The sequence below is a fragment of the Leopardus geoffroyi genome, chromosome A2 (genome assembly GCF_018350155.1).
Source record: "Leopardus geoffroyi isolate Oge1 chromosome A2, O.geoffroyi_Oge1_pat1.0, whole genome shotgun sequence".
Classification (NCBI taxonomy): domain Eukaryota; kingdom Metazoa; phylum Chordata; class Mammalia; order Carnivora; family Felidae; genus Leopardus; species Leopardus geoffroyi.
In genome coordinates, this window is record NC_059331.1 from 25922647 (window position 1) to 25950545 (window position 27899).

General features: G+C 35.1%; 1 protein-coding gene across 36 annotated transcripts in view; it reads left to right on the top strand.

Moving 5' to 3' along the window:
* Positions 1-27899, top strand: part of LOC123605781 (sarcolemma associated protein) — a 149949-nt gene that overhangs the window by 95933 nt on the left and 26117 nt on the right. For 8 of the 36 annotated variants that reach the window (XM_045493299.1, XM_045493318.1, XM_045493300.1 and 5 more), the window contains exons 10-16: positions 275-443; positions 531-581; positions 1044-1094; positions 5844-5906; positions 17988-18047; positions 23623-23703; positions 24010-24069. In XM_045493299.1, the coding sequence (XP_045349255.1) occupies positions 275-443; positions 531-581; positions 1044-1094; positions 5844-5906; positions 17988-18047; positions 23623-23703; positions 24010-24069 (535 nt within the window). Of the gene's footprint in view, positions 1-274; positions 444-530; positions 582-1043; positions 1095-5843; positions 5907-17987; positions 18048-23469; positions 23491-23622; positions 23704-24009; positions 24070-27899 lie in introns of those variants that run through there. The other 28 variants (XM_045493312.1, XM_045493329.1, XM_045493313.1 and 25 more) reach the window with 8 other exon arrangements.

Genomic DNA, 27899 nt, shown 5'->3' on the forward strand with positions numbered 1-27899 from the left:
CCCTCTTGAAAACTGTGGAGTTTTAAATTTTGACCCATTATCTTTATGTATTAGGCCTGCTTGCCTGCTACAAGGTTTTCTTTTCTAGTTACCTAGAAGCATGACCCCAATGCAGACTACTTCTGACATCATTTTGACATTTACAAATATGTTCTATAATATTGAATATTCTTGTTAGAAGTTTATGTGAATAAAAGCAGCCCTGCTTTGGGCCTCTAAAAGCAAGTTCAGACTATGAAATAACTGTTTTTTGTTTTTTTTTCTTTCTCAACAGGTTGCAGAAGGAAAACAAGAAGAAATCCAGCAGAAGGGACAAGCTGAGAAAAAAGAATTACAACATAAAATAGATGAAATGGAAGAAAAAGAACAGGAGCTCCAGGCAAAAATAGAAGCTTTGCAAGCTGATAATGACTTTACCAATGAGAGGCTAACAGCTTTACAAGGTAAGTTAGCTAATCCAGAAATTGATTTGATTTGATTTTTTTTTCTTTTATCTGTGAAATACCTTTTTCTTGGACTTTTATTTACAGTACGGTTAGAACATCTTCAGGAGAAAACTCTTAAAGAATGCAGCAGCTTAGGTAGGTGTGTCACCAAATTTCTTATTTAAAGCTGAATTTTTATCATTGAACTTTTGGTATTTACTGTCTCATTGGGTACTTATTTTCTATGTATTAGGTGGAATGTATCCACACTCTTAGAAAATTTTCTTTAAAAATATACTTGATTGCCACCAGTGGGCACCATTGTTTAGGCTTTAAGATGAAATTTGTGCGTCTGAGAAGCTCTACTTAGAGATGTTTAAATAAGGAAAGTACAAGCCCCGCAGGATTCTTTTCTTTTGAGGTTCATTGCAAGGCTTCTAGGCAGTTGTAGCTTTTTCTCTGAGTGGATAGAAAATGGCCCGTTGAACCCTTCTTGGAAAAATAAATTCAAAGTGTTCTATACTGTCTTAATGCAAATAGGAATACAAAAATGCCGTGAGACCAGTTTTAAAGTAACTCTTTCTTTGATCAGGCAATGATACACTGTCTTAATCCTAGGGATACAAGTTGATGACTTCTTACCTAAAATAAATGGGAGCACAGAAAAAGGTAGTGTAAAAAACTTAAATGTTTTTCTTTCATGGTATCCTTTTACTCCTCAAGCAGGATAGAGAGATCAGCATTTTAAGCTTTTCATTTTTTGGAACAAAAAGCATGCTGTTCATAGACCATTGAATCCCAGCTTTTAAAAAAAAGCTTCCCTTTATTTTGTAATTCTTAATGCTATGATTTTTGGTTAGATATCCCTTGTTATATGGAAATTTTAATTATTTAAATAACAGGAAACTGCTAAAGTTCAACGTTAGCATTGGTTTATATATATAGCATAATAATTGGTTTCTCCCCCAATATATTTTTCAAAGAACTCTACTACCATTTTCTTCCATCAAGTACTGCTTCCTGGGAATATGGGGCCTCTATTTTTAATGTTTGTGTCATGCCCCATCCCAGGCCAAGAGTTTACTTAACAGCCCACTGAGCTCTTGGATATGTCATAGAAGCTACTTTCTTTATAGTGTACATCTCTTTCTTTAATCAGAGAAAGCAAGGCCAGTCATTTCTGTTCTCTGAAAAATCCTTTATTAGTTCTTGATACTGTGACCTTTCTTTCTGGATAGCTTGCATTATCTCTTGCCAAAAATGTATAGCCACTATTGGTTTTCTTGTTACTGCATGGGGTACTTTTTACCCATTGACTTGTACATTCCTTCAGTTGTGAAGATCCCCATTCACCCTCCCCTTTCCATCCATCCAACATTAATTGAGCACCAACTATGTGCCAGATCCTGCATTAGACGCTTGAAGTGCAGAATGAATAAAATTATTTTCTGTGTTTACAAATATGTGTACCTCTGTTCTTAGTTTTTATATAGAAGTAAGTGGAAAATGTTAAGGTTGATACTCAGAACTTCTAATTAAAAATTTTTTTTTTTTCATGTATCAGGGGATATCTTTATAGTTCTTGGGCAGCAACCAATTCTGATAAAGTTAGGAGGTGCTTTTTTTTGTTCTTGTTTTTGTTTGTTTGGTTTTTAATTAGGAACTGGCAAAATAGGCTTAGGTAATCATGTATATGTGAGCTTGCAAGCTCAAGACCTAATAATATTACATATGTTCTACCAAAAAATCTCGAAGCTCTAAATTAGAAATTATTGTCATTAATCATTGTTGACTATTCTGTATATGTTTTATAAACTACATCGATATTTTAGAATTCCAGTTTGAGTTTCGATTTGAGAATTTTTAAAGGTGTAGTTTATATTCTAATATTACTAATTTTATTAATATTACTACTATTTCTGTTTATTAACTATATTTAGTGAACATATATAAAATGACTTAATCCTCATTTTCTAAAAGTTTGTTATCATTAAATGAATTTTTATTTTTTGTTGTCATTATTTGCCTTTTTTTCCTCTTTCTGGCATGAGCACGTTTTATTCCAATCACCAGTTTGATTGACGCATGTATTTATTAATAATGTTAGTGTTAACTCAAGCTGGGGACATGCTATTCCTTCAGTTAAGAGAACCCTTTAATATACACGAAATCATCTTTATACTATTTAGAGTTGTCAGATTACTGCCAAAGTTTTTTTGTCAATCCCAATTGAGTTAGATGAGAATAGTTGTAGACAACTCCTTGATTTAAGACTGAATAAGGTATTTTGGATACTTTAAAGTACTTCTTACTGTAACTTTTCCCTTGCTGGTATGTTTGGTTTTTTAGCGGTGATAAATTGTTGTGGGGGTGACCAATAGTATATCTTTAATGAAACCGAATAGTAAATATCTTGATATGCACAAAAACTTAATTACACCAGATTTAGCATGCAGTGGATTTTGGGAGTAAGATGGATTTGTTCTGAATCATTTGTTATAGAATAGTAAACCAGTTATCCAGCATTCCAATATTACCAAAAATCCATAACCATAATATGCTATCAGATATGACTTTAACTAAAATTAGTCTTTAAATAGTAGAGAGCCAAGTATAGTTGTAAGAGAATATTTTAAAAATGTCTGGAGATGTTAAGATTAATACTATGTATCTAGTAAACTATTTTTCAAATTACTTAAACGTAAAGTAGCTGCTACAAGCATAGGTTTTATACTATAAAATTTTTTGTATCTTATCTAATAATTGTAATTTGAATATTACTTAGTATAGAAAAGCACTGTCTAATAGAAATATTATGGGAACCACATACATAATTTAAAATTTTCTGGAAACCACATTAAAAATATAAAAAGAAACAGGTAAAGTGTTAATAATGTATTTTAATAACGTTATTTACTTTAACCTACTATATCCAAAATATTCTTTCAACATGTAATCAATATTAAAGATTATAAATGAATTATTTCACAACCTTTTTTCCTTAGTAAGTCTTTGAAACCAGTATGTATTTATTTTACACTTACAATACATCTCAATTCACACTAGCCATTTTTTCAGGGCTCAGTACCCACATGTGTATTGAACATGTGTATTGGACAGCACAGATAGTATAGAAAATCAAATTTTATAGGAAACTAATGTGTATAAATAAACCCATTTTAAGTAGCACAGTTCTCTATTATGTTTCTGTATCTGTCTGGTCTTTGCATTTCCACAACCCTGTTTGGGATCTTACAACCCTGCTTCCCTGCCCCCTGACTTCCCCGCCCTAAGTATCTCATTTTTTTTGGATTTTCAGTGACATCTTTTATAGTTTTGGCAAAGTGAATTCCCAAGGAACTGAATTCAAGTCATAAAGTATTAAAAGTGTCATGATCCAAATTCTTTACATGTACTAAAAGATTTTTCTCTCATGTGTCTTAGAAAATGCCTTTATAGAAGTCATACATGTATAACATATATAATAATATATTAATCTTGAATTGTATCTAAACTAGTATAATAAATATTTTAATGTAGGGTCCGGATAGTAAAATCAGAGTAGATAAAAGGGCGATTTGAGGCTTGATGAGTAATGGTGGGAGGTACCGCATTAATAAATGTCATGTAAAGTCCTGTGTTGATAGTCTGAAATTTTGTTTCAAATAAGTTCCATAAGGTCCTTTAGGTTAAAATTTGGTTTCAAATGAGTTTTCGTATTTAACCATGATGTTGTATAGTTGGAGTTCTGAAAATGTTATCATAGCTTAGATAGGATTTATGTAAAACAACTTTTGATCTTGGTAATTACTATTCGACTGAGGGCTTCTGTTTTGGATTTCTTGGCTCCAGTCAGCAAGTGCTATTTATTAGATTTTTTTTACTTTTATCTTTTGTATTATTATTATATATATAGAGAGAGAGTACACACACAAGCAGGGGAGAAGGGCAGAGGGAGAGAGAGAGAATCTTAAGCAGGTTCCATGCTCAGCGTGGAGCCTGATGTGGGGCTTGATCCTACGACCATGATATCATGGCCTGATCTGAAATCAAGAATTAGATGCTCAACCGACTGAGCCACACAGGCACCCCTAGATTTTTAAAAAAATTTCTGTTGCAGTTAGCCATTTTTTTCCTTTTGGGGCTATATTTTATCTGTATATAGTATAACTCTATAACTATGCAATTATGTACAACTATGTACACACATTTATTACATATATATACATATATATATACATATATACATACATATACATATATATAAAATTACTGACTGGAAGTTCTGTGTACCATGTAAATAGATAAAAGATAATGATAGATTCGAGTATGAAGGTAAAGAAGGTGTCTATTGGTAAGGATGTCAAGAGAAGCTAACCAGTGATTAGAGTAGGAGATGCCTGCTTCTCAAACAAAGTTGAGATGATGAGAGTGAGATGGGTTGAAATGAGAAGGAAAAGAGGCTTTCACAGTCAGAGTGGTACTAACTCATGTCCTCTTTCACAGGTTTCAGTGCTTTCCCACCTTCCAGATAGTCCTCATATTGTGATATATTTTTAACACCTGAACTTCCAAAGTCTATTTAGTAGTTTTGAAAAATCCAGAGATATAATTGAAAGATGTTATCCAGATTTAGAAGTTAGCTCTCTGAGTCAAAATAGATAAAGATTATTGTAAGAAAAGAGCTGAAGCTTTTCTTTACTGTTAGATTTTGATTCTCTTTACTTTAAAAAAAAAAAACAAAACAAATTATGTTTGACCTGAACAAAACCATTTTCCAAGCTCTTATTTTAAAATATACATGACATTGATTTTAATCATTTGGGCAGAGATAAGCAGTGTAATATTTTGAGAGTATAGAAAGTACAGATTAAATGACTCAAATGCAAGGTTATTTGTAAAATGAAAGCACAAAAATGGAAATGTTGCATTAGTTTCTTAAATTTTAGGGCATTATTTTGTGGTATTCTTCAAATATTTATCTTTTGCCTCTTAAGAAGAATAACTTTGAAGAGGGACTGTTAGAGAATTGTTATTTGACAATTAATTCAGTAAGAACAAATAATAAAATTTAAAAATTATTTACAGGTATTTATTAAATGTCATGGAGAAAGGTATATTTTAAAAGAGAAGCTTTTTAAAGCAATATATGTCTATGGTTTTCTTGAGCTCTTTGGATAGAAACTGCACCTTTAAAAGCTAACCAGTCAGGGTACAAATTAATGAATATAATTATAATTTTCAGTCATTTAGCTTTATTAACTCTAAAATATGTCTGCTATTAATATTAAAAATATATTAAACTTTTATGAATCTTAGAGTTACTCATGTCAATACATTTCAGTTTTCCTACCTTTGCTGTTGTTTTTCAAAAACAGCAACAAACTATATCCTTAAAGGTGTTTCTTTCTTTATTAGAGCACTTGCTTTCAAAGAGTGGCGGGGACTGCACTTTTATTCATCAATTCATAGAATGCCAGAGTGAGTACAGAGTATTTTTCACATTGATTTTAATGAAGTCAGGGGCTAACATTGAAAAATGAGAAGAAAAATAAAGATCTCAATGTGTTTGTTATGGTAGAAGGTGCACAGAGGGCCATCTTCAGACAGCAGCGATACTTCTCATACTGTTCGGCTTCTCTCTTTAGAGAAAAATATTTTTGTGGCATTTGCCTTCAAAGATGGATTTCATATTGCCCACAAGAAAGAGGAAATTTAAAGCTTTTAAATAAAAAATTGTTGTTGAGCAGGGAATGAAATAGAATGTCAAGCACCTAAACGTTCTGTGTGGACACTTAAGAGATCTGTTTTATTTACATTCTAGTTCTATCACAGATTTGGAATTGGATTTCTTAAGTAAATTTCTTAAATGATTAAATGAAGCCATGAAAACAGTGATTTAGTTTGGGTACTCAGATCTGAAGATGACCCTTAAGGTAGCAGGAGCTTTCTAGGGAAGGAATAGGAATAGATTGTCCTACATTCTGACATCAACCGCCTACCCTTGGGAAGCCTATCGTTAATAATACTTTAAAGATAGATAGGTTAGCTTTTGAGGTGATTTAGACCTCTGCTGAATTCTGAGCCAGAGTATCATGAATCTCCTCGTACTTGAAAATCATGTGGCTGCTTAAATCATGAGGTTGTGATATTCTCTTGGTCCTCTTGGTGACAATTAAAGGTCACTATGTATAATAAAGATTTACTGATGATATCTACACTTTTTCCTACCAGACACACAACTTGGTTGTTTTTCCTCTCCCTGTTTGCTCTCTTTCTGAAATGAGTGACTTTCCATGTTTTTATGCTAATGAATTCATCTGTGGATATGCAAGCATATGTGATTCTTTCCCCTTCCTTCCCCACCCCCCCCCCCCCCCAATCTCAGGGGCACTTGGGGGTTGTCAGGGTCACACCTGGTAATTATAGCAGGCACAAACTCAATAGATCCAGTGTTATATACTCCTTAGAGATGCCTTAAGGAAACCTGGAATTTCATTTAGTAGTTTTAGAAGAGCTTCTATTTTTGTCCATTTTATGTTGAATATAAGTTTAATATTATTTTGGGGAAAATTAATGAATAAATATGGCATATTCCTTTGTCCTTTAGATTTTTCTCATAAAGCAAAGATTAGTTCATGTTTTTGTTATCTTCTGATTACTAAATTTCACTTTTATGGGAAATTAGCATGGGGATTTGGGGCAAAATAATTGGTATCCACTGAAACCAACTAAAAGCAGAATATAAAATTTAAAATATAAATCTTTAGGGGAAGGATCTTATACTTTGTTTTATTACATGTGACCATTGTTTAATAAGTTAATTTTATTTTAAACTTTTGGGCTTGTATTTTGAGCCCAAAGAAACAAGAACAGAGAACTATCCAAAAAGAAAGCTTATTACTAAGTCACAATTTGCAAAAATCATTTAAAATATTATAAAATGTGTATGTAAAATATTTAGCTGTAGTTGTAACATAGAATGATGTTTGTTTTACATTAAGAAAAAGATGTTTGGAGATTTTTATTGTATCATAGTTACGGGGGGCAAATGGACCAGTAAACAATCAGAGATAGAGCAGAAGTTATAAGTTACAGCAATCCCCTCAATATGGATATTAGCCAATTAAGTTATGTTTACAAGGACTATGCAGTGGCATGGGAAAACGTTAGATGTGGTATAGAGAGGGAGAAATGAGAATATAAAATGCTTTCCTTGTGGGCAAAGAAATAATGAACCAAAGAACAAAAAATAAAATACAAGTATTCCTAGATGTCTGAATCCATTGGGTCCCTAAGTGCAAACAGTGGAAGTTTGGGCTGTAAATTCATGTATATCCCTAGGGATATAGCTGGGGGTATCGTCCATTATCTGAATCTGCCCAGTTCCTGAGTTTTGGTAGCAAGTAGCAAGAGTTTGGTTAATGAGGATACCGTTGTATCTCAGAAATTTCCAATATGTTGGCTCCTTAAATTTGGATACTCAGAGTTGGCATAGTAAGAGTTAACTTTGATTTGATTTGTTGTCAGAAGGGGTATTTTCATTATTTTATGACAAGCTGCTGGTATAGAAATTGTGGTGTTTAATTAGTATTATGGCAAGCAAGGCACATTCAACTAAAATCTTACTCAGGTGAACTTTCAAAATAATTTTGGATTATTTTTTGATAATCTCACACAAACTTTTTTGCCATTATTTTAATTGATAGACATCTTGAACTGATTTATGATCCTGAACATGAAGTTTATATTCTGTGAGCAGTGACACCTCATAGTCTTATTTTCCTGTCTTTTATTTACTTTTTAAAGATTTTTTAGTTTTAAGTAATCTCCACACCCAACATGGGGCTCAGATTTACAACCCTGAGATCAAGAGTCACATGCTCTACTGACTGAGCCAGCCAGGCACCCCTTATTTCCGGTCTTTTAAAAAGCAGATGTTAAGTACCTAGATTTCATTGTTTACTGTGCTTGTTGTATAGTCCAAATTCACCTTGTGAATTCTAAATTTAAAATTAGAAAGCAAATAATTCACTTCTGTAGGATTCCTCATGTCTTTTTAATATATTAACAGAGTTTTTCAGTTTATGTATATGAACCCATAAGAGAATGATTTAGTTGTTGGCTGTCTCCATTTACAAGGTGATTTTGATGAAATTAAATGAGTTGGAACACATTTCAGTTTGTTTTCCTTTTATGGTAAAAGAGACTGTGTTTCTTTTAATTCTCTTTTAGGAGAAAAGCTTTTAATCCCATGCAAAGAGATTGGATTTTGAACAGATTTAAATATAACCTTTGTGTAATTCCAGGACTGTGAAGTAATTTTCTGTGTAAAAAATATACCATGTAAAATCTAGAATTAACAAGTAACTTTAATAAAACTTGCTAAAAAGCTCTAGCAATATTTTCTTCTGAAGGAATTCAGGCAAGAAGTTTGATTTGAGCAGAATTCCACATTCCTTGTTCCCTCTGCAAATTTTAGTTACTCAAGGTTTACAGTGTAAACTTAACAAATAAGTTGAGGGGCACCTGGGTGGCTCATTCAACGAAGCGTCTGTTGGCTTTGGCTTAGGTCATGATCTCTTGGTTTTGTGAGTTCGAGCCCCACATAGGGCTCTGTGCTAACAGAGAGGAGCCAGCTTGGGATTCTCTTTCTCCCTCTTTCTCTTCCCCTTCCCCGCTCACTCTGTCTCTGTCTCTCTCAAAAATAAATGAATAAACTTTAAAAAAATGAAAAAGACAAATACATTGAGACTGTTATGTTTGATAAATGTGCTTTCTGAGTTAACAAATTATGCACCTTGTATCTGTTTCATATGTGTCCTATGAACTCCGTCATTTGATTAATGCGTATGCTGAGTGCAAAGATAAAGGGTAAAAGGTGGAGAACCTCAGGACATGGAGACTCACTTCATGGGCATAGAGTGAAAGACAGCTTTCTCCAGACTACTGCCTGTACTTTCTTCTGCTACCGTTTGTCTGGGTGAGGGCAGAGGCATCACGGCTGTGTTCCAGAGAAAATTTCTTCTGTGGTCCGCTTTGTACATACAAACTGCCCTCTCCCCAAATGGCATCTTGCTTTTAATGACTGAGTTAACAAGTGCCTTGAAATAAACTTAATGTCTTTGTATTCTTAATCCATGGTTACTATGAGACATAATGGTTTTTATTATTAGAAGCAGAAGTCTAATTCTCTTAATATTTTGTGTCTTATGTAAGTTTTTTGCCCGATTTAAGGAAAATTCTCTCCCTGCTTCCCACCCCCCTTTTGAAATTATAGTCACTGTCTGTGTGTGTTTGTCTCATTCTCTTCTTTCTCTTAGGGCTTTGCTCTCATATAAAAATTGCCTTATTTGGAGTAATGCATTGAATCAGTGTTGCTCCGTGACTGTTTACTTTTCATCACTCTATGAGATCAGCGTCTCTGAACAATCTCAGGGTTATTCTGATTACATATTCCACTTAAAACAGATTTTTTAATTTTCATTTTTTAAACTTTTATTTCCCTAAGCCAAAGCAGATTAGTTATGACAAAGAGTAGAATACACTTGGTGTGGTTCCCTGCTCATAGTAGTTTATGTTCCCATTATAGGAAGATTCTTAATTTAAACTAGATGTTGCTAAATTTCTTTTTTTTTTTTTTTTTTTAATTTGAGAGAGAGCACGTGCATGAGCAGAGGAGGTGCTTGGGAGGGGGTGGGGGGTGGGGTGGAAAAAGAAAGAGAGAAAGAATTCTAAGCAGGTTCCATGTTCACCACGGAGCCTGGCGTGGGGTTTGATCTGACGACCCTGGCATCATGACCTGAGCTGAAATCAGGAGTCATACGTTTAACCAACTGAGCAACCCAGGCACCCCACTTATTTTTTATTTCTTTGTATTTAGAGTTGACCAATCTAGGATATACTGGAGGGTTTTTGTTTGTTGTTTATTTGTGCCAATCATGTTCCCAGTCAGCTAACTTTCCAACATTTGTACCAGATTTTCTCCCAGTATAACTGCATAGCAGATAGTCTTAAATTTATGCCAACAGTGTTTTGATATGTAGATTGCTTCTTTCTTAAAAAACTGTCTGTATTCTTTAAATTGGTTCATTTTATTTAGCTTTCAATCTATGAATTCTCAACTTTTGTCTCTTTTGTTCTTTATTCTCAGGTTTTAGGACAAGTAGCTTCTGGAACTGTTTTTATGAAAAAGCAGACTATCTTCTATAGCAGGAATTGCTTTAATTAATTTTATTTTGCTGCAAAAACTAATACTTTTGTAAAAGTCTGTCCTATTAAGGTTAGGCCTCCCCTGCTTTAGGTTCTAAAGCTTTATTTCTATTTTGTGAACTGCTGCTCTGTGAAGGAAATAAATTGTGGGTTTGATGTTGAATGCTGATTGTTCATTTTTACTTTGTTATGTTTGATGTTAATTCTAATGTCAGTTTTTTTGCTGTATGTCCCTTTAATGACTTTCTAGGTGACTTGTAGTTCATTTTCATTTATGATATTTAGAATTGGATCAGAGGATCTTAGATGTGAATTCTGTTTTGGTTCCTCTTTGGCAATATGAATGGGCGGTATAACTTCTTTAAACCTCAATTTCCTCATTTACAGAATGGGATGGTAGTTCCTACTTCATAGGATTATTATGAGAATTAAATGGGATCATATTTACTAGTACTCTTAGTAATGCCAGCCACACAGAAATATATCCTAACTAATAGGTAGAAAACTTATGGTGGGAAGATTGGAAAGAGTGTTAGTGGGAGTTTTCTTGCAGGAGTAACTTTTTTCCCCTTTTTATTCCCAGTCACAAGGCAGTGAAAGCTGATTGACCTAGTTTTATTGTTCTTGTTAAAATCATATGTTCCTGACAATCTAAAGATTCTCTAACTTTTTAATTACTAGTACACATGCCATTTAGAAAATGTGGTCTCTAGCACATTATTTTGATACCCAAGTGATAACATTATTTTTTGAATGAAACGTAACTTTCAGACTTAAATATATTTTCCAGGTCGGCAGTTACAAATAGCTGATATGTAGTTCTTTTATATTGATCTGCTCTTCTCTTCTGTCACTTAAGATCCCTAGGCAGCTGACAGCAGTATCTGAATAGTGCCGTTTGAGTTTATATTCTGCTTTTAGTTGGTTGTAGCTGTGATGTGAGGAAAATGGCTCTTCAGCTTGAAGAATTTAATCCAGTCTAGGCACACCTGTGCTCCCTTTGCACTTTTTTTTTTTTTTAATGTTTATTCATTTTTGTGAGAGTGAGAGAGCGTGAACGGAGGAGGTACAGAGAGAGAGGAAGACACAGAATCCTAAGCAGACTCTAGGCTCTGAGCTGTCAGCACAGAGTCTGACATGGAGTGTGAACCCACGAACCACAATCATGACCTGAGCTGTAGTCAGACGCTTAACCGACCAAACCACTCAAGTGACCCCTTTGCACTTCTTTTGAATGCATTGTTTTTTATTTTTATTTTGTGCCACATAGTAATATAGTTAGTACATAATTTACATTTATCACCCATAAGAAATAAATTTGGTTCTGTTCTAATCAGTTTTTTACCAGATCTGACAGTTTCTGCAATGCCATCATATGTTTTTCGATTAAATTAAATGCTTAGGTGATAGTTCTCCAATGTCAGACTTACTATGCCCATTAGTTATGCTCTTTGGTAGGTTCCCTACAGAAATGCCTACCCATGCATGTCAGATGCAAATGCAAAAATATTCACAGCAGCATCATTCACAGTTCAAAATTAGAAATAACCCAAAAGATCTTCAGCAGTCAAATGGAGAAATATACACTGGGTATATTTGATGAAAGATGCCTGACACAAAAGAATACATACTGTAGTATTGCATTTATGTGAAGGTCAAAACACTAAAATTATAGTGTATTATTTAGACATGCATATTTGGGTAGTGTGGCTATAAAGAAATGCAAGAAATTAAATACCACAAAGTCGGGACAGTGGTTACCTTTATGGGGATTTTATTGGAAAGGGAAACATGGGAAGCTTTAGGGAGTTGTGGTTAGGGTCTTTTCTTTGTTTTATTTTTTCTTTATTTGAGACAGAGAGAGAGAGGGAGGGAGAAAGTCAGCAGGGGAGGGGCAGAGGGAAAGAGAGAGAGAATCTGGAGCAGGTTCCATGCTCAGCATAATCCCAGAACCCTGGGATCATGACCCTAGCTGAAACCAAGAGTCAGACGCTCCCAGGCGCCCTTGTGGTTAGGTTATGTTTCTTGATTTGAGCTGTAGTCATACAGACATTTGCTTTAAAAAAAAATTATTAACCCGTACTTTTGTGTTTTGTGTCCCTCTCTGTATGTTATTTGTCACAATAAGTATGGTTTTAAAAGAGGGGAAAAGAATAATTATCTCCCTAGAGTGTCCCTCAAAAAGAGGGAGTTTTTAAAAAGAAAGAAAATCCTGTACTTTATCTTTCAGTTGTGCCAGGCCAAATAGTTCTTTCAAGGCCTGCATTTATCATTATATGGAGGCTCTCGTCTGAGTCTCTGAGTAGCCTCTGACTTTTAGTGCTCCCAAAGAATTGAAGTGTTCACTCCAAGTTTGAGAACCAGTGGTTAGAAGCTTTTTTTAAAACAGTGTTCTTTTCAGGGTGCCTGAGTAGCTCAGTTGGTTGAGCATCCTACTCTTGATTTCAGCCCAGATCATGATCTGGGATTGAGCCCCGTGTGGTTGAGTGGGATTGAGCCTCACAGTGCGAAGCCTGCTTAGGATTCTCTCTCCCTCTCTCTATCTCTTTGCCCCTTCCCTACTCTCTCTCTGAATAAATAAATAAACATTAAAATAAAACAGTATCCCTTTCCTCAATTATTTGATTATAGGCCACTAATGACTCATCAGATTTGATCATCTAACCTTAAATATTTCAATAGTGACAATAGCAGCAGATAATTATTATTTAGCACTTAGATACTAGTACTATGCAAAACTTTTTGCATATTTAATTCTTAGTTTTTTAGAATGATGAAAACCTTCAAATAATTTTTCCAAGTTTGATCCCTTTAAAAATAGATATTCAGTTCATTCATTCAGCAAATATTTATTAAGCATCTATTATGTATATACCAGGCATTATTTTAGCTGTAGGGGGTACAGAAATGAACAAGACAAAGAAAGATTTGCCTTCATGGAGTTTACAGTCTCTGGAGGAGACAAAAACTAATAAACTAATAACATGTCAAGTAGTGATACGTCCACTGAAGAAAAATAAAAGAATGTAAGACAATAGGTAGCAACAAAGGTAACATAGGGAATTTGAACAGATTTGGGACTAAGCTAAGTGAGGAGTACATGTATCTGGGGAAAGAATGTGTGAGAGAGAAACTGTGTGAAAACTAGAACTGGTCTGAAACTGCACTTTTAGAACAATAAAAATGTTTTCTTTCTTTTCTTTTCTTTTTTTTAAATAAAGGGCCAGGTAGTAAATATTTTAGGCTTTGCAGGCTATAAATTCTCAGTTGCAACTACTAAACTCTGCCATTTTAGTGGAAAGCAGCCGAGGACGGTATGTACCCAAATACATTCGGCTTTGTTCCTCTAAAACTTTATTTACCCAACAGGCAGCAGGCTGTTTTTGGCCCTGTGGAGCTTTAGTTGGCTGACCCCTGAGCTAGATAATATAGACTTTGTAAGGCATGGTAGGGACTTCAGATTTTTTCCTAAAGGTGAGCATTTTGAGTAATAAATTACCCTTTTTTTTAAAATTTCTTTCATGTTTATTTATTCTTGAGAGAGACAGAGACAGAGTGTGAGTGGGGGGGGGGGTGTCAGAGAGAGAGCGAGACACAGAATCTGAAGCAGGCTCCAGGCTGTGAGCTGTCAGCACAGAGCCCGACGCGGGGCTTGAACCCACAAACTGTGAGATCATGACCTGAGCCAAAGTCGGGCGCTTAACCTACTCAGCCACCCAGGTGCCCCGAGTAATAAATTACTCTTAATGTATGTTTATAATTTTTTAAACAAGGTGCTACTTAGATTTTCAACATACTAGAGAAAGATTGGAATGCCTTTCAAAGTCTGCATTTATATTATTTTATTATTTTGCTGTATTCATGTAACAACATTTGTGGAACCTGTTTTATATGTAAGAATTGTGTTGGGAATTAAATTATTGATGAGATAACTTCCTGCTGTCACTAGACTCTAAATTCCTATATTTATCACATTTACCTTGGTAATCCATGAGAAGTACTTAGTATTGCACCTGGCACACGGTAAATATTTGAAGGAATGAGTGTATTTCTCAAAGAGTTCATAGTATGTTGGGAAAGGTAGACATCAATAGATACCTGCAGTATAGCTTATTAGAGATGTGAATGATGGGCTATGGATGAGGAGAGGAGAGATACCAAATCAATCCAAGAGAAAGGAAGAGAAAATAAATTCCATTTTAAACATGGTGAGATTAAGTTCTCATGGGGTCACTAGGTGAAGATGTTTGGGAAGTAGTTAGACAAACATGTTCTGAGACCTACGAGAGAGTTAGACTAGGCATCAACATTTAGAAGTTATGCAAATATAGCAGGTAGTTAATGCTATTTAAAGTGAATTTGTTGTTGACAGAGATCTTGAAGATTAATTAACACCTTTTTTTTTCCTGGTAGAACTAAAAAAATTTTTCACTCCCTTCATAAATATAGACAATGCTGCATTGTAAATCTGTACAATTGTCTCTTTCTAGGGTAATACATAAAATAGGGGCTGTGGGATCAAAGGACATGTCCTTTCAACATTTGCATAGGTGCTGTCAAAATTGCCCTCTAAAAATAAAATGATACCAATTTACACCTGCCAGAAGGACACAAGATTACTCTTTTACGCACCCCTCCTGGTACTGAATGTTTGCTGAACTGATAAGTGCATAAGGCCATGGCGTTGTTTCAGTGGGTAGACCCTGAACTCCACATGTTTACTAGACATTTGCTTTTCTTGGCCTGTGAATTCAATGTTGTTATTCTTTGCCCCTTTTCTGTTGTGGTGTTTGACCTTTCTTATTCGTTTTTGAAGTGCCTCACATTTTCGCTTGCCATCCCCATACTCCCTTTCCTTCTTCCATGCTTCATTTTTCTACATTGCCTCCATCTGACATACTGTTTGTTTATTTCTTTATCCTCTCTCCCTCCTCACCCCATTAGAATGTATGAACCAGAAAGGCAGGGATTTTGTCATTTGTTCATTCTGATGTTTCCAGCACATAAGACAGTATCTGGCACATAGTAGGTAGCCCCTAATTAATTGTTCAATGAATGAATGAATGAATAATAACCTTTTATCTGTTAATTTTTCAGATATTTTCTCTATGTCTGTCACTGGCCCATTAGCTGTGTTTTAGTGAGTGGTCGGTCATACAGAAAATTTTAATTTATATGAGGGCAGATCTGTCTGTCCTTTCACATATGGTTTTGTGTTCTGCATTATTATGCTTAAGGTCATTTTTTTTAACCTTTGAACCCCTTCACCCATTCCTTTCACCCCCACCCCTCCTACCTTGCAACAACCAATCTGTTCTCTTATCTATGAGATTGTGTGTGTGTGTGTTTTTTTAATTCCACATGTAAGTGAGATCATATGGTATTTATCTTTCTCTGTCTGACTTTATTTTACTTAGTATAATACCCTCAAGGTCCATCCATATTATCCCAAAAGGCAAGATTTCATTTTTTTAATGGCTAAGTAATATTCCATTGTGTTTATTTGTGCATACACATACACACCACATTTTCTTTATCCATTCATGCATCAGTGGACACTTAGGTTGTTTCCATATTTGGCTATTGTAAATAATGCTGCAATGAACACGGGGGTGCATATATCTTTTTGAGTTAGTGTTGGAAGAGAAAGTAGAGGGAATATTCCAGAAAATATAACAAAAAAGACATGAGCTGGTTTGAGGTTTTATTTAAGAAACAAAGGAGGAAGATCTAACATCTGAATAATAAGATTTCCAGAGTGTAGGAAGGGAGAGAGTGGGAGAAGAGAAATGAAACAGAATTTGTTAGAATAGAAGGTAATTTCCCAGAATGGAAGATAGGAGCTTCTAAACTGAAAGGATGCACTGAATGCTCAACATGGTATTTTTTATTAAGTGTTTATTTCTTTATTTTGAGAGAGAGGAGAGAGAGAGAATCCCAAGCAGTCTCTGTGCTGTCAGCGCAGAGTCCCGCATGGGGCTTGATCTCATGAGTGGTGAGATCATGACTTGAACTGATATCAAGAGCCAGACACTTAACCAACTGAGCCACCTGTGAACCCCAACACAATATTATTGTATTGTATTGTATTGTATTGTATTGTATTGTATTTTAATGTTTATTCATTTTTGAGAGAGAGCGAGTGAGCACGAGCTGGGGAGAGGGGCCAAGAGAGAAAGGGACAATGAGAGAATCTCAAGCAGGTTCCATACTCAGCACAGAGCCTGATGTGGGGCTCGACCCCACGACTGAGGGATCATGACCTGAGACAAAATAAAGAATTGGACGCTTAGTGGACTGGACTGAACCACCCAGGCGCTCAAAACGTTGTTCCTTCTTCAAAAACAATGTTGTGCTTCTAGGAAGTGAAATTCAAGAATGGAGTCGAGTAGGACAGAAGATGGATAGGACAGCTTACATTATACATCTTGTAGGACTACCTTTTAAAAATTATCCAAATCTATTACTTAGACTTAAAGAAAATTTTTTTAAGGAGGCAGGGGCAAATAGTACCACATACTGCAAGGAGCCTGTGCAAAATGAAAATTATTAAAAGGAGCCATGGGCTTTGGAGGTTATAGTAATCTTGGAGCAGTTTCATTGGTTGGATGGTGGGTATAGAGTCCAAGCTACATTGGATTTGAAGAGTGAAGGAATAGAGAAATGACTTCATATACTGCAAACGTGTAAATTCAAGGAGACCAGCTGGCATACAGGATTAAATAAGGGGATAATTAGAATAGATACCATTCTCAGTGAAGCATAGAATATGAAAATCTGGATTTAAATAAATTATGAAGAAGCTGTATATTATATATTTACAGAGAATCACCTATAGAAAGAAACAAAACAAAACAATATTTGTTTTAATATCTTTAAATATTTGGCTCTTCTAAAATGATTCATTTTACTGAAGCATGTCATATATGCATCTGTGCTGAATTGTATCAATTGGGAAACTGTTGGCATAACCGAATTTGTATTCTTTATTTAAATACATACTTTCTCAGAATTCCTTTATTTCAACTTCATATCCTTGATTTAAAGAGGGTTTATTTGTTATGAATCCTTTTTAAAACGGTCTAGGCTTTTTGACTAAGGTAAAAACTAATGAAAATAAAAGACAAATTGTCCCCCTGCCCCCAGATTTCTGCATTAATCTGATTGTGCTGTTATAATTATAGTTCGAGTTTTCTTAGTTCTCCTTCCAGCTTCAAGTTTTTGTACAAGCCTAGTCATGGGAGTAATATTATCATCTTTAAATTTGGTCATGGAATGTGTTACACTGCCCCGCTCAGGGAAATGCTACTCGGTTTGGGCTTGGATAGTAACGTTTATTTTCTTTGGCAGAGAAGCTGATCGTCGAGGGGCATCTAACCAAAGTGGTAGAAGAAACAAAGCTTTCAAAAGGTTTGTTTTCTGTGGGTTTTCTGTGGGTTTTGAAAATTATTCTTTTGGACAATAGATGTTAGTGTACATTTCCAAGGTCATAGTATTTTAACCATCAATTTATTTCTTATAGCTCACCAAATGGCAATCCAGTAATGGTATCATATAATATAAAATAGTCAGAGTTCTGTTGTAAGAAGGATATCTTAATTAGAAAGTTTCTTTTTAATTTTTAAATAGGTATATATGTGTGGGGTTTTTTGTTTTTTGTTTTTTTTAATGCTTGAAGTAGATTCTTTAGGTAGTAAAAGATTTGTTCTGATCTGTCTTCTAGCATTATTTTCAGGTTTTGTATTTGATATTTGTTACATTTGATATAACATTTTAATTAAACACAATGTAAATCTTTTAATGAAACAATGTAAAACAGGTGAAAAATGCTTGCATGTCTGTTTCTGTAATTGTTACGCCTTTAACATTCCTTATGAAGTTTATATTTTGTTAATTTTCGGCAACTCAATTTGATTTAAACAAAAGTGATTATGTGGGGTCTCCTTATATTTTATGATGAGAGTCTTATAAATTGAAATAGTTTATTCTATTAATTCTTTTCTGTTAAAATTGTCAGAGAAGAAAAGTGAGTTTTAAAGCATTATATTGTCGAGTCACTTTTATGCATTAGGGAAATTGGTCAAATAAATTTGGTATGATACGCTCATTATCATTATCATTATCATTATCATTATCATTATCATTATCATTATCATACCTAAGACTTTCATCAGAAGATACCGCTATAAAATTTATAACTAGATTCACAATCTTTTTGGCCATTTAAAACAATGAGTGATAAAAGTTTCAAATACTCTGCTTCAGTACATTTTGTTTTATGAACGTAACTGAGTCCATTTCGACTTTTAAAAATATTTAAAAGAAGAATGTTATTTCAAGTATCTGGTGGCTTCCGTTCTGAATTTTGTGCATGACAGATGCCATATTTGGGGAAAGAATGCATAGAATATGCATCACTAATATTGTTCTGGCAAACAGGCATTGGGTTTCAGAGCAATGAACTATTTTTAGTACATGTGGCAATTTATTTCATCTTATTAAAGTGAGATGAGAGCAGATTTCAGCATAGCTTTTACTTCACCACAGAAGCACCTAATCAGATGAGTTGAATAGCCAGCACTCTGAAGTACAAGGAGAGCCCAAGGGGGAAAAATCAGTGCTTCTTAGTTAAAGAAAAATGTCTTGCTACTTTAGTGCTTCTATTTAATACATTCTGAATTAGAATATATTTGCTTGAAATTATATGATGTAATTATTGAAAAAGATTTGTGCCACCTTACATTTGCTTTTGAAACCTGGCCATAAAATATGTGCTGAAAGCTTTAAAGAGCATGCATTTTGATCCAGCAATCCCACTTCTGGGTTTTTATGTTAAGGAACAAATTAGACAGATATGCAAGGGTATTTACATCAATGTTTTAAAGCAAAAAGAGGAAAACGGAAGTGTCCAATAATAAGGGCATTTATTAATTATAGCAAGTAAGTCCACACAAGTAATAAAATACATCTGTTAAAATTGATAATATAGACACAAGTTTTACATACCCAGAGATTTTTTTGTCAGCAGTCAACATTTTACAAGCGTTTCTCACGGTTAATGTGCAGAGGTACACTAATCCTTGTAACAAACTAGATAAAATAAGTTACATTTTAAGAATTTCATATGTGGCTATAAAATATTTCTTTTGGATTTGGCTAAATCGTTTTATTTTAAAATGCTCTCATCAGGGGCGCCTGGGTGGCTTGGTCGGTTAAGCGTCTGACTTCGGCTCAGGTCACGATCTCACGGTCTGTGAGTTCGAACCCCGCGTCGGGCTCTGTGCTGAGCGCTCAGAGCCTGGAGCCTGTTTCAGATTCTGTGTCTCCCTCTCTCTCTGCTCCTCCCCTGTTCATGCTCTGTCTCTCTTAGTCTCAAAAATAAATCAACGTTAAAAAAATTAAAAAATAAAAATAAAAAAAATAAATAAAATGCTCTCATCAGTGACATTTTTGATAGGATTTGTTCTCTGCATGGAAAATATCAGTTGTGGGGCAGCTGGGTAACTCAGTCAGTTAAGCGTCTGACTTTGGCTCAGGTCATGATCTCATGGTTCATGGGTCAAGCCTTGCGTCTGGCTCTGTGCTGACAGCTCAGAGTCTGGAGCCGGCTTCGGATTCAGTGTCTCCCACTCTCTATGCTCCTCCCCTGCTTGTGCTCTGTCTCCTTCTGTCTCTTAAAAATAAATAAAAACGTTAAAAAAAAAAAAAAGAAAATATCAGTTGTTAGAAATTGCTAATTACCAGCTGTTACAAGTCTAAGTGTTTCCTTCAGATATTTCATCTAATGCAAAATATAATCATAGGTTGCATGTGCTTTCTATTTAAACCCTAACTCAACTCGTAGTCATTGTGTGTTTACTGTAGTCTTAGGGTGGAAGTAGAAAGAATACTAGTAGATAAAACAGATGGTTTCAACCCCAGGTACTACCACTAACTAGCACTAACTAGCTGTATGCCCTCAGGCAACTCACTTTAGCTCTTTAAACTTCAGTTTCCTCATGTGTAAAATAGAATTGACAGTATTTAATTGTGGGAATTTAATGAAATATTGCTCACAAAGCAAGAAACATTGTTCTGGTATTCAACAAATATTTAGTTCTCACTTCCCTTCTTGCTTTCCTTTCTAACCAATGGTTCCATTGGTATAGGAAGTGGTCTCTGGCCAGTGTTTTGCCCATCCATCATAATGTCTTCTCAGAGATACAGTGAAAATAGTCACCTTGCAGACTTTCCAGTTTGGGAACAGTTTTGATATTGGTGTTGGTAGCTATTCTTTTGTTTCCTTCTATATATTATTGGTGTGTATCTTAATGATTAAGTACTGCACAGAAAATCAACCAGTAACGAGGGTTCGTTCTTTCTTTTTCTTTCTTTCTTTCTTTCTTTTTCTTTCTTTCTTTTTCTTTCTTTCTTTCTTTCTTTCTTTCTTTCTTTCCTTCCTTCCTTCCTTCCTTCCTTCCTTCCTTCCTTCCTTCCTTCCTTCCTTCTTTCTTAAGTTTATTTATCTTGAGAGAGAGAGAGTGAAGGAGGGGCAAGACAGAGAATCGCGAGCCAATAAGATCATGACCTGAGCTGAAACAAAGAGGCAACCAACTGAGCCACCCAGGCGCCCCAGGACTTGATAATACTAGAAAGTTGGGTGCTGCTTCATAGCTAAAGAATGGATGTTTTAAAAAGAAGGAGCTACTCTACTTCTCTTTTTTTGTGTCCTGTGTTTCATTCTTGAGTAGATTTGGTTTGCCTCCATATAATAATTGTAATATCAGGACATAACAGTGATGGACCATAATTTGACTTGCTCAAAACTTTGTCTTCTTACTCAAAGTAGACTTGTGCCTTCAAACATCTGATTTTGGAGCACCTGCTATGCACTGTGCACTGTTTTCTGCAATGGGGAGATAGCAGTTAACAAAACAGACAAAAATCCCAGCCCTCATGGAACTTAATATTCTAGTAAGATCTTAATGGAAGATTTGGTCCCACCTTTAATTTTACTTTCCCAGCTAATACTTTAATATAAGATAGAGTTCCTTCAAAGCCAGAAGAATACTTTTAAAAATATAGTCTTCTTGGTTTACCTCAGTATCTTGATCATAAAATTGCCAAGAATTTTAAAATCAGAAGACAGTCATTTTTCTATTCTCCCACAGTCATCCCTTTTCTGTGTATAGATTAGGAGTATTAGCCTGCCTTGTTTGAGACTGTAACTTTGTGATTAAAACCAGAACATTCAGAAATGTCTGATTATAGCACACTGTGAATGCACCAGAGGTCATAGATTGGATTCCCATGGGCCTCTGTGGTCAGTGACTTCACTTCTAATCTAAGCTCTGTGTCTCTCAGCAGTTGGCCTCGGACTAGAAATGGTGGTGAGAAAAGAAGCAAGAGTCTTCTTGCAATCTGTCACCTATTTCACAAATTAAGCCACCAATTCTAAGGATGTTCTTAATGAAATGGTCATAATAAGTTACATTCTAATATTATTAAATATATTTTAATATTAATGGTTTTGGATGTTTCTGATTACTTTCAAAATGGAAAATATCTCTTGATTTAGTTGATTATAAAATAATATAATTTTTTCAAACGATGTATGACATTATGAAGTTAGAAAGTAAATATCTGCCATGACCCTACCTTCAGATATGATCATGAGTATCTCTGTTGTAGATCCTTCTAGACTTCAATAAATATGCACAACTGAAAATTCATAGCTAAATGTATAGCTATTTTCAATCTTAATGGGGTCATATTATGCACTGTTCTTTAGCAACCTTTATTTTTACTTAATAGTAAGGAATATATCTTGAATGTTTTCCATTCCATAATGAACAATGCTGCAGTGAACATCCGTATAATACTATGTGAAGTCTTTTTTCCTTAGAAGTACTAGAAGTAGATACGCACATTTAAATGTTTCGTATGTATTACCACAAACAGTATAGCCAACAGCATAACATTATAAAAAAATAATCATATGCCCAGGGAATTTATAATCTAACTAAAGAAATCAGATACATATATACACATAGAATATAAAATAGAACATGATTAATTACAAAATCATATGACACAGAGAAGCTGCAATAAAAAGGAGCAGCATGATGGAGAAATGAAGACTTTGTTAGAGGTATTGGGGCTTAAGCTGCATCTTAATGAATAGGCCAAGTAGAATGGTCATTGAGTTTAGCAAAATATCAACTCAAGCAAAGAGTTAGAGGTCGTAGTGAGCTGGCATGTCTCAGCCCTGTAAAGAGGCTAGCCTGACTGAAACAGAGCTCATGTGTGAATTAATGCAGAGACCAAATTATAGCTAAATCCTGGGATATAAAACTTGGCTGAGGCCTTGTGGAGACCGGGAAACGACCATCTCTGTAAATGCTATTCAAATGCATGCCATTGAACATGCAGATGTGCCATTAGAGATAAGGATCTAATTGCCGGTCATCTTTAATAACATTGGTGGGCTTATAATTAGGATTTTTGAGAGCAATTTGTTGAAAACAGGGCCTGAGATATCTTCATTGGATCAGGCAGCACAGCACTTGCAAATAACCCCAAAACTTGGTATATCTATTGCTAAGGCAACCTAACTAGCTAGTGTTTTTATATAAGAGAGCCATTTCCTTTCATCATCTTCAAACAATGTCCACATTGTCCTGGAACTTTGCTATATTTGTTGCAGTTCTCTGCATACTTTAGCAAAGCTTGCTTCATTTTTGTTTCTAGTTGGCCAGTGGACAGCCTTGACAAAAGCCCCAGCCCTCTGCACAGCAGACACGATCCACATTATAATTTAATATGAGCCACGTGTAATAACCAGCATTCCATTTTGGAGTGGAGTGGTGAAGAAGTAAGAGAGGCAGTGACCTCAGTTAATTTTAAAAGTATTTTGCATATCAGTAGATTTAGAGCTCTCAAAGCCTAAGGTGGTTTTATTGATATAGTTGTAATGAGATTCTACTTTTATTTTTTTTCTTGGTAGAAAACCAGGCAAGAGCAAAGGAATCTGATTTGTCGGATACTCTGAGTCCAAGCAAGGAAAAGAGTAGTGACGACACTACAGGTGAGTTGTAACGACACTACAGGTGAGTGGTAATGTAGTATTTGCAAATCTACAGATATTATTATTACTGTCTGAGCAGTTTAGGTATGCAGGTTAATGTGAGTGGAGATTTCAAAGTTTGTGTTTGGGGGAAAAGGCAGTCTCCTTCCGTTTGTGGAGATACTCCCTTGAACCTTGGATATATTGTTAAAATTACTTTCACCTATCCAAATACAATACCTGTATAAATTTCACTTACTTATTTTGATAGTGATAGCTTGATGATAGAGCTGATTACTGTTTGTAATTATCTTTCCCCCCCTGCAGACGCCCAAATGGATGAGCAAGACCTAAATGAACCTCTTGCTAAAGTGTCCCTATTAAAAGGTACTTTAACATGTTTTTATAACATTTTAAATCAGAGCATCAGATTTACCACAAAATTGCATGTCTTATGTGAAGTTTTAAGTTTAGTTAAAAGATTAAGATAGGTTCTCTAAAGTAGCAGGAACTAAAATTTAAAATGTTGGTGTTGGTGCCGATGCTTCAAATGAAAATATTTCAATTGTAAAATAATTTGGATCAATCAAGGTTATGAAGGGCAGAGTGGTAAATGGTAGGAATATGAAATGCAGCTGTGTTTTTTTTGTGTTTACCTTTATATTGCTGAGAGAAGCTCATTACCACCTTTAACATAAATTAGAAAGAGAAGAAAATATTAATGTTCTTGAAAGAATTACCTGTTTTCTCTGTTGTCATATGGTAACAGTTGTAAATTTCCTCATTTTCTGGCCCTCATCCTCCAGTAAACATCCCCAGGTTCTTAGGACAGTCTTCTAGAAATTTTAGGTAGGCCTAAGATAAGCAGTGCATGTAATAAACTTTCACTCATATCACTTCTAAATGAGAGCTACATTTATTTCTTGATATTTACTTATTTAGACTGATAGTAAATAAGTCAACATTTATCGAAGTGTTTTTAAAATAAAGTGCTTTGGGTGGCCTACTGATAAGTTTGTGATTGTCACCATATAGTCTCTTTTATATTGCCTTTTGTATACAGGATAAGTTGACATATAAGTTCAGCCCACTGGACTAACCGTAGGCAACTGTCTGGAATGAGCAAAAACAGCCTGTGGAAGTTTCTCTGTGTAGAGATGCTTATGCTTCTGGCTGGGCTTTTAAGGAATCTCTTAGTCCCGACCCTGGGTTTTGGATTATATAAGGAAGCCTTAGTTTCACCCTATATGACCCTGCTGCTGGCCTAGTTGTCAGTGATAGGAATTAACAAAGAGATTACCCAGATTCTTTTAGAGATCCGTAATCTGGGCATCCTGGCCTTCTCTCTTCTTCCCCCTGGATAGTAAAGCTCGCATCACTCTTTGAGGTACCTCTGACTGAATTCCATTACTAAGGGAAGCTCTGAGGATTACTGGCCCAGGCAGCACAATTGTCAAACTGTCTTGGGGTACAATCATAGTTTCCAGTACTTTTCTGGCACTCTTACTGATCTGCACTCTTCCCAGGTGACCTTTGGTGTTGATGAGGCATGCTTTTTTTTCTAGCGTTGCAATAATAAGTCTGAGTTAATGTTTGCATAGTCTAGAAGTCTCATCTTGGAACATTTCTGATTCTTCTCAGAAATGTAATACTGTTGCTGTGTAAACTGTTACTGATGCTCAAAAACTGTCGGAACCCCTGGGCCTTTGTGGGAACATAGAGAAACAAGAGTAATGAGCACCTGTCATACAAAAGTAGCTGTTTTATGGTCTTTTTTACTATAGAAATCTCCCAGAAATCTTTTCAGCAGCCAAGTGCAGATTGATTTATAAGTAACAATTATGCTTGTGTTAATTATATTCAACTGTTACTAGTGCTCTTGTGATTTTATGTGTCAGTCTGTTTTATATTTTACTTTTATCCTGTTGCCTACCACAATGCCAGATGTTCAGTTATTTGTTGATTGAATTAACAATAGACCTCTTACATCAAAGTTATAAAACCATAGAGTGTTAGGAAAGTGACACACTCTACCTAAGAAGTTGAGTCAGAGAGCTCTGAGTTCAGTCCCAGCTCCGCATTTATTTGTAATTTGTCCTTAGGCAAATTGCTTACCCACTTTGTGCTTCAGTTTTTTTTGCTTGTCAAATTGAAATTTATTGTGAGGATTAAATGATATAATGCATGTAGATCACTCACCATGGTGCTGGGAACATAACCTGTTAAGCATCATGATGAAGACACTGCTAATAATGATGTTGGTGATTGACAAAAGCAGACCTATGTGTTAAAGAGTAACTTTTCATTAATTGAATAAGATTATGGGGTTTAAAAACTATTATTTCCTACTATATCTTTTAGGGGAAAAGCAGTTAGTGGTGGTAAGCCTAAATGGTTGTTTTTCCATTGTTTCTCTTTTGTAAGACTTGTATAATTTCTTGAAAATAATATATTCACTGGCACCTATTAGAAGCACTTGGGTTATGGTTGATTGTATGTGGTTATGCTTTGTAATCTCTATGAGTAGGTTTAGTAGGCTGACAGAACTTTTCTCTTAAATGAAAAATATCAATTATTAAGCCATAGGGTTAACCTTGAGAGTTGTACAAAGTAGTACAAAGTAGTTGTCCTTTTTTTTCCTCATTGAACCCCTGTGCTTGACTTTTTGAACCGCTGTTTTTGTTTTTGTTTCTTTTCAAATTTTTTTTAATGTTTATTCATTTTTGAGAAACAGAGTGCAAGTGGGGGGTGGGGGGCAGAGACAGTGGGAGACATAGAATCTGAAGCAGGCTCTAGGCTCTGAGCTGTCAGCACAGAGCCCAATGCGGGGCTTGAACCCACAAACTGTGAGATCATGACCTGAGCTGAATGAAGTCAGACGCTTAATTGACTGAGCCGCCCAGGCACCCCTGAACCACTGTTTTTAAATTTTATTCTTTCCCTTCTAAAAAAAAAAGGGGGGGGGCCAATCTTGATTTAGAATTATAATGTGCTACCTTTCGTGTTAATCACCTAGTATGAGGAAGAGAATGAAATAGATCAAATATTCACCATGAGATATAAGTAAAATGAGGATAGCAGTAGTGCCTTTTCCCTGAAATATTATTTTCAACCAATTTATGACATTTTTGAGGGAGAAATAAAGATGTGACTTGAACCACAAGTTTCTGTATGTTTAATCATTTCCCCCAAAAAGGTAAAAAGAAAACCAGAATTCAGTCTAAGTAGTATCTAATGCAAGTTTGCTCTATAAAAGGAACTATGCCAGGGACTTCAGTGGTTTTAAACTCTGATAAGACTGTCCTTGGGGTTTGAGGAGTTTCTAGTCCAATTGGTGATCGGAGAGGTATAGATAATAAGCTACTTCCTGGTGGTTGTTTAAGGACAGAGAAAGAAAGAATGGGCAGTTTTTTTTGTTCCTTTTTGTTTATCTTGGAAGATGGGCAGGAAAGGCAATTTGAGCCTCATGAAGGAAGTATCATTTGAGATGGTCCTGAAAGTGTGTCATACACATATGGCCTATTCAGTGACAAAAACTGAGTCCTGAATCTGGTTGGGATTCTAGATCCAACTGCCAACTTGCAGGATGTGTAAAGAACTAGGGACATTACCTAAATGAGGTGCTGGGGATACAACAGCGAAATCCAGAATGTGGAGAATTTTCTAGGACACACAAAAGTAAGTTGCAAGGTTTGTGGATAAAAAGGAAAGGAGGATTGGGAAGCCTATGAATTAAAAGAGATTTAAGAGATATGTCAACTAAATGCAGTGTGTGAACCTTGTTTGGAACTTCATACAATCCAACTGAAAAAGAATTTGAGACAGTGGGAAAACTTTAATACTGACTAGATACTTGATATTAAGGAATTGCTTGTTATTTGCAGTGTGATAATAGCATTACAGTTATTTATTTTTTTGTTTTTCTTTTAGAGATCTTTTTTGTTTTTCTTACCTTTCTTATCTATTGAGATACAGATTTTTTTAAGCGGGTATGATTATAAGAGGAGAAGATCGAGATACCTTCTTAGACAAAGGGAATATTAGAAACCACAAGCTAGATAATTTGGGTTGGGTTTGACAAATACAATTAAAGTTTGTTCACATAATCATTTGAGTGTTTTGTAGATTGCAGTGATCCTTTTGGCAGAATTCTATAGCTTTAAGTGCAGAAATGATATGATGAGACCTGTATTTTGGGGCGATTTGTTGGATGAACT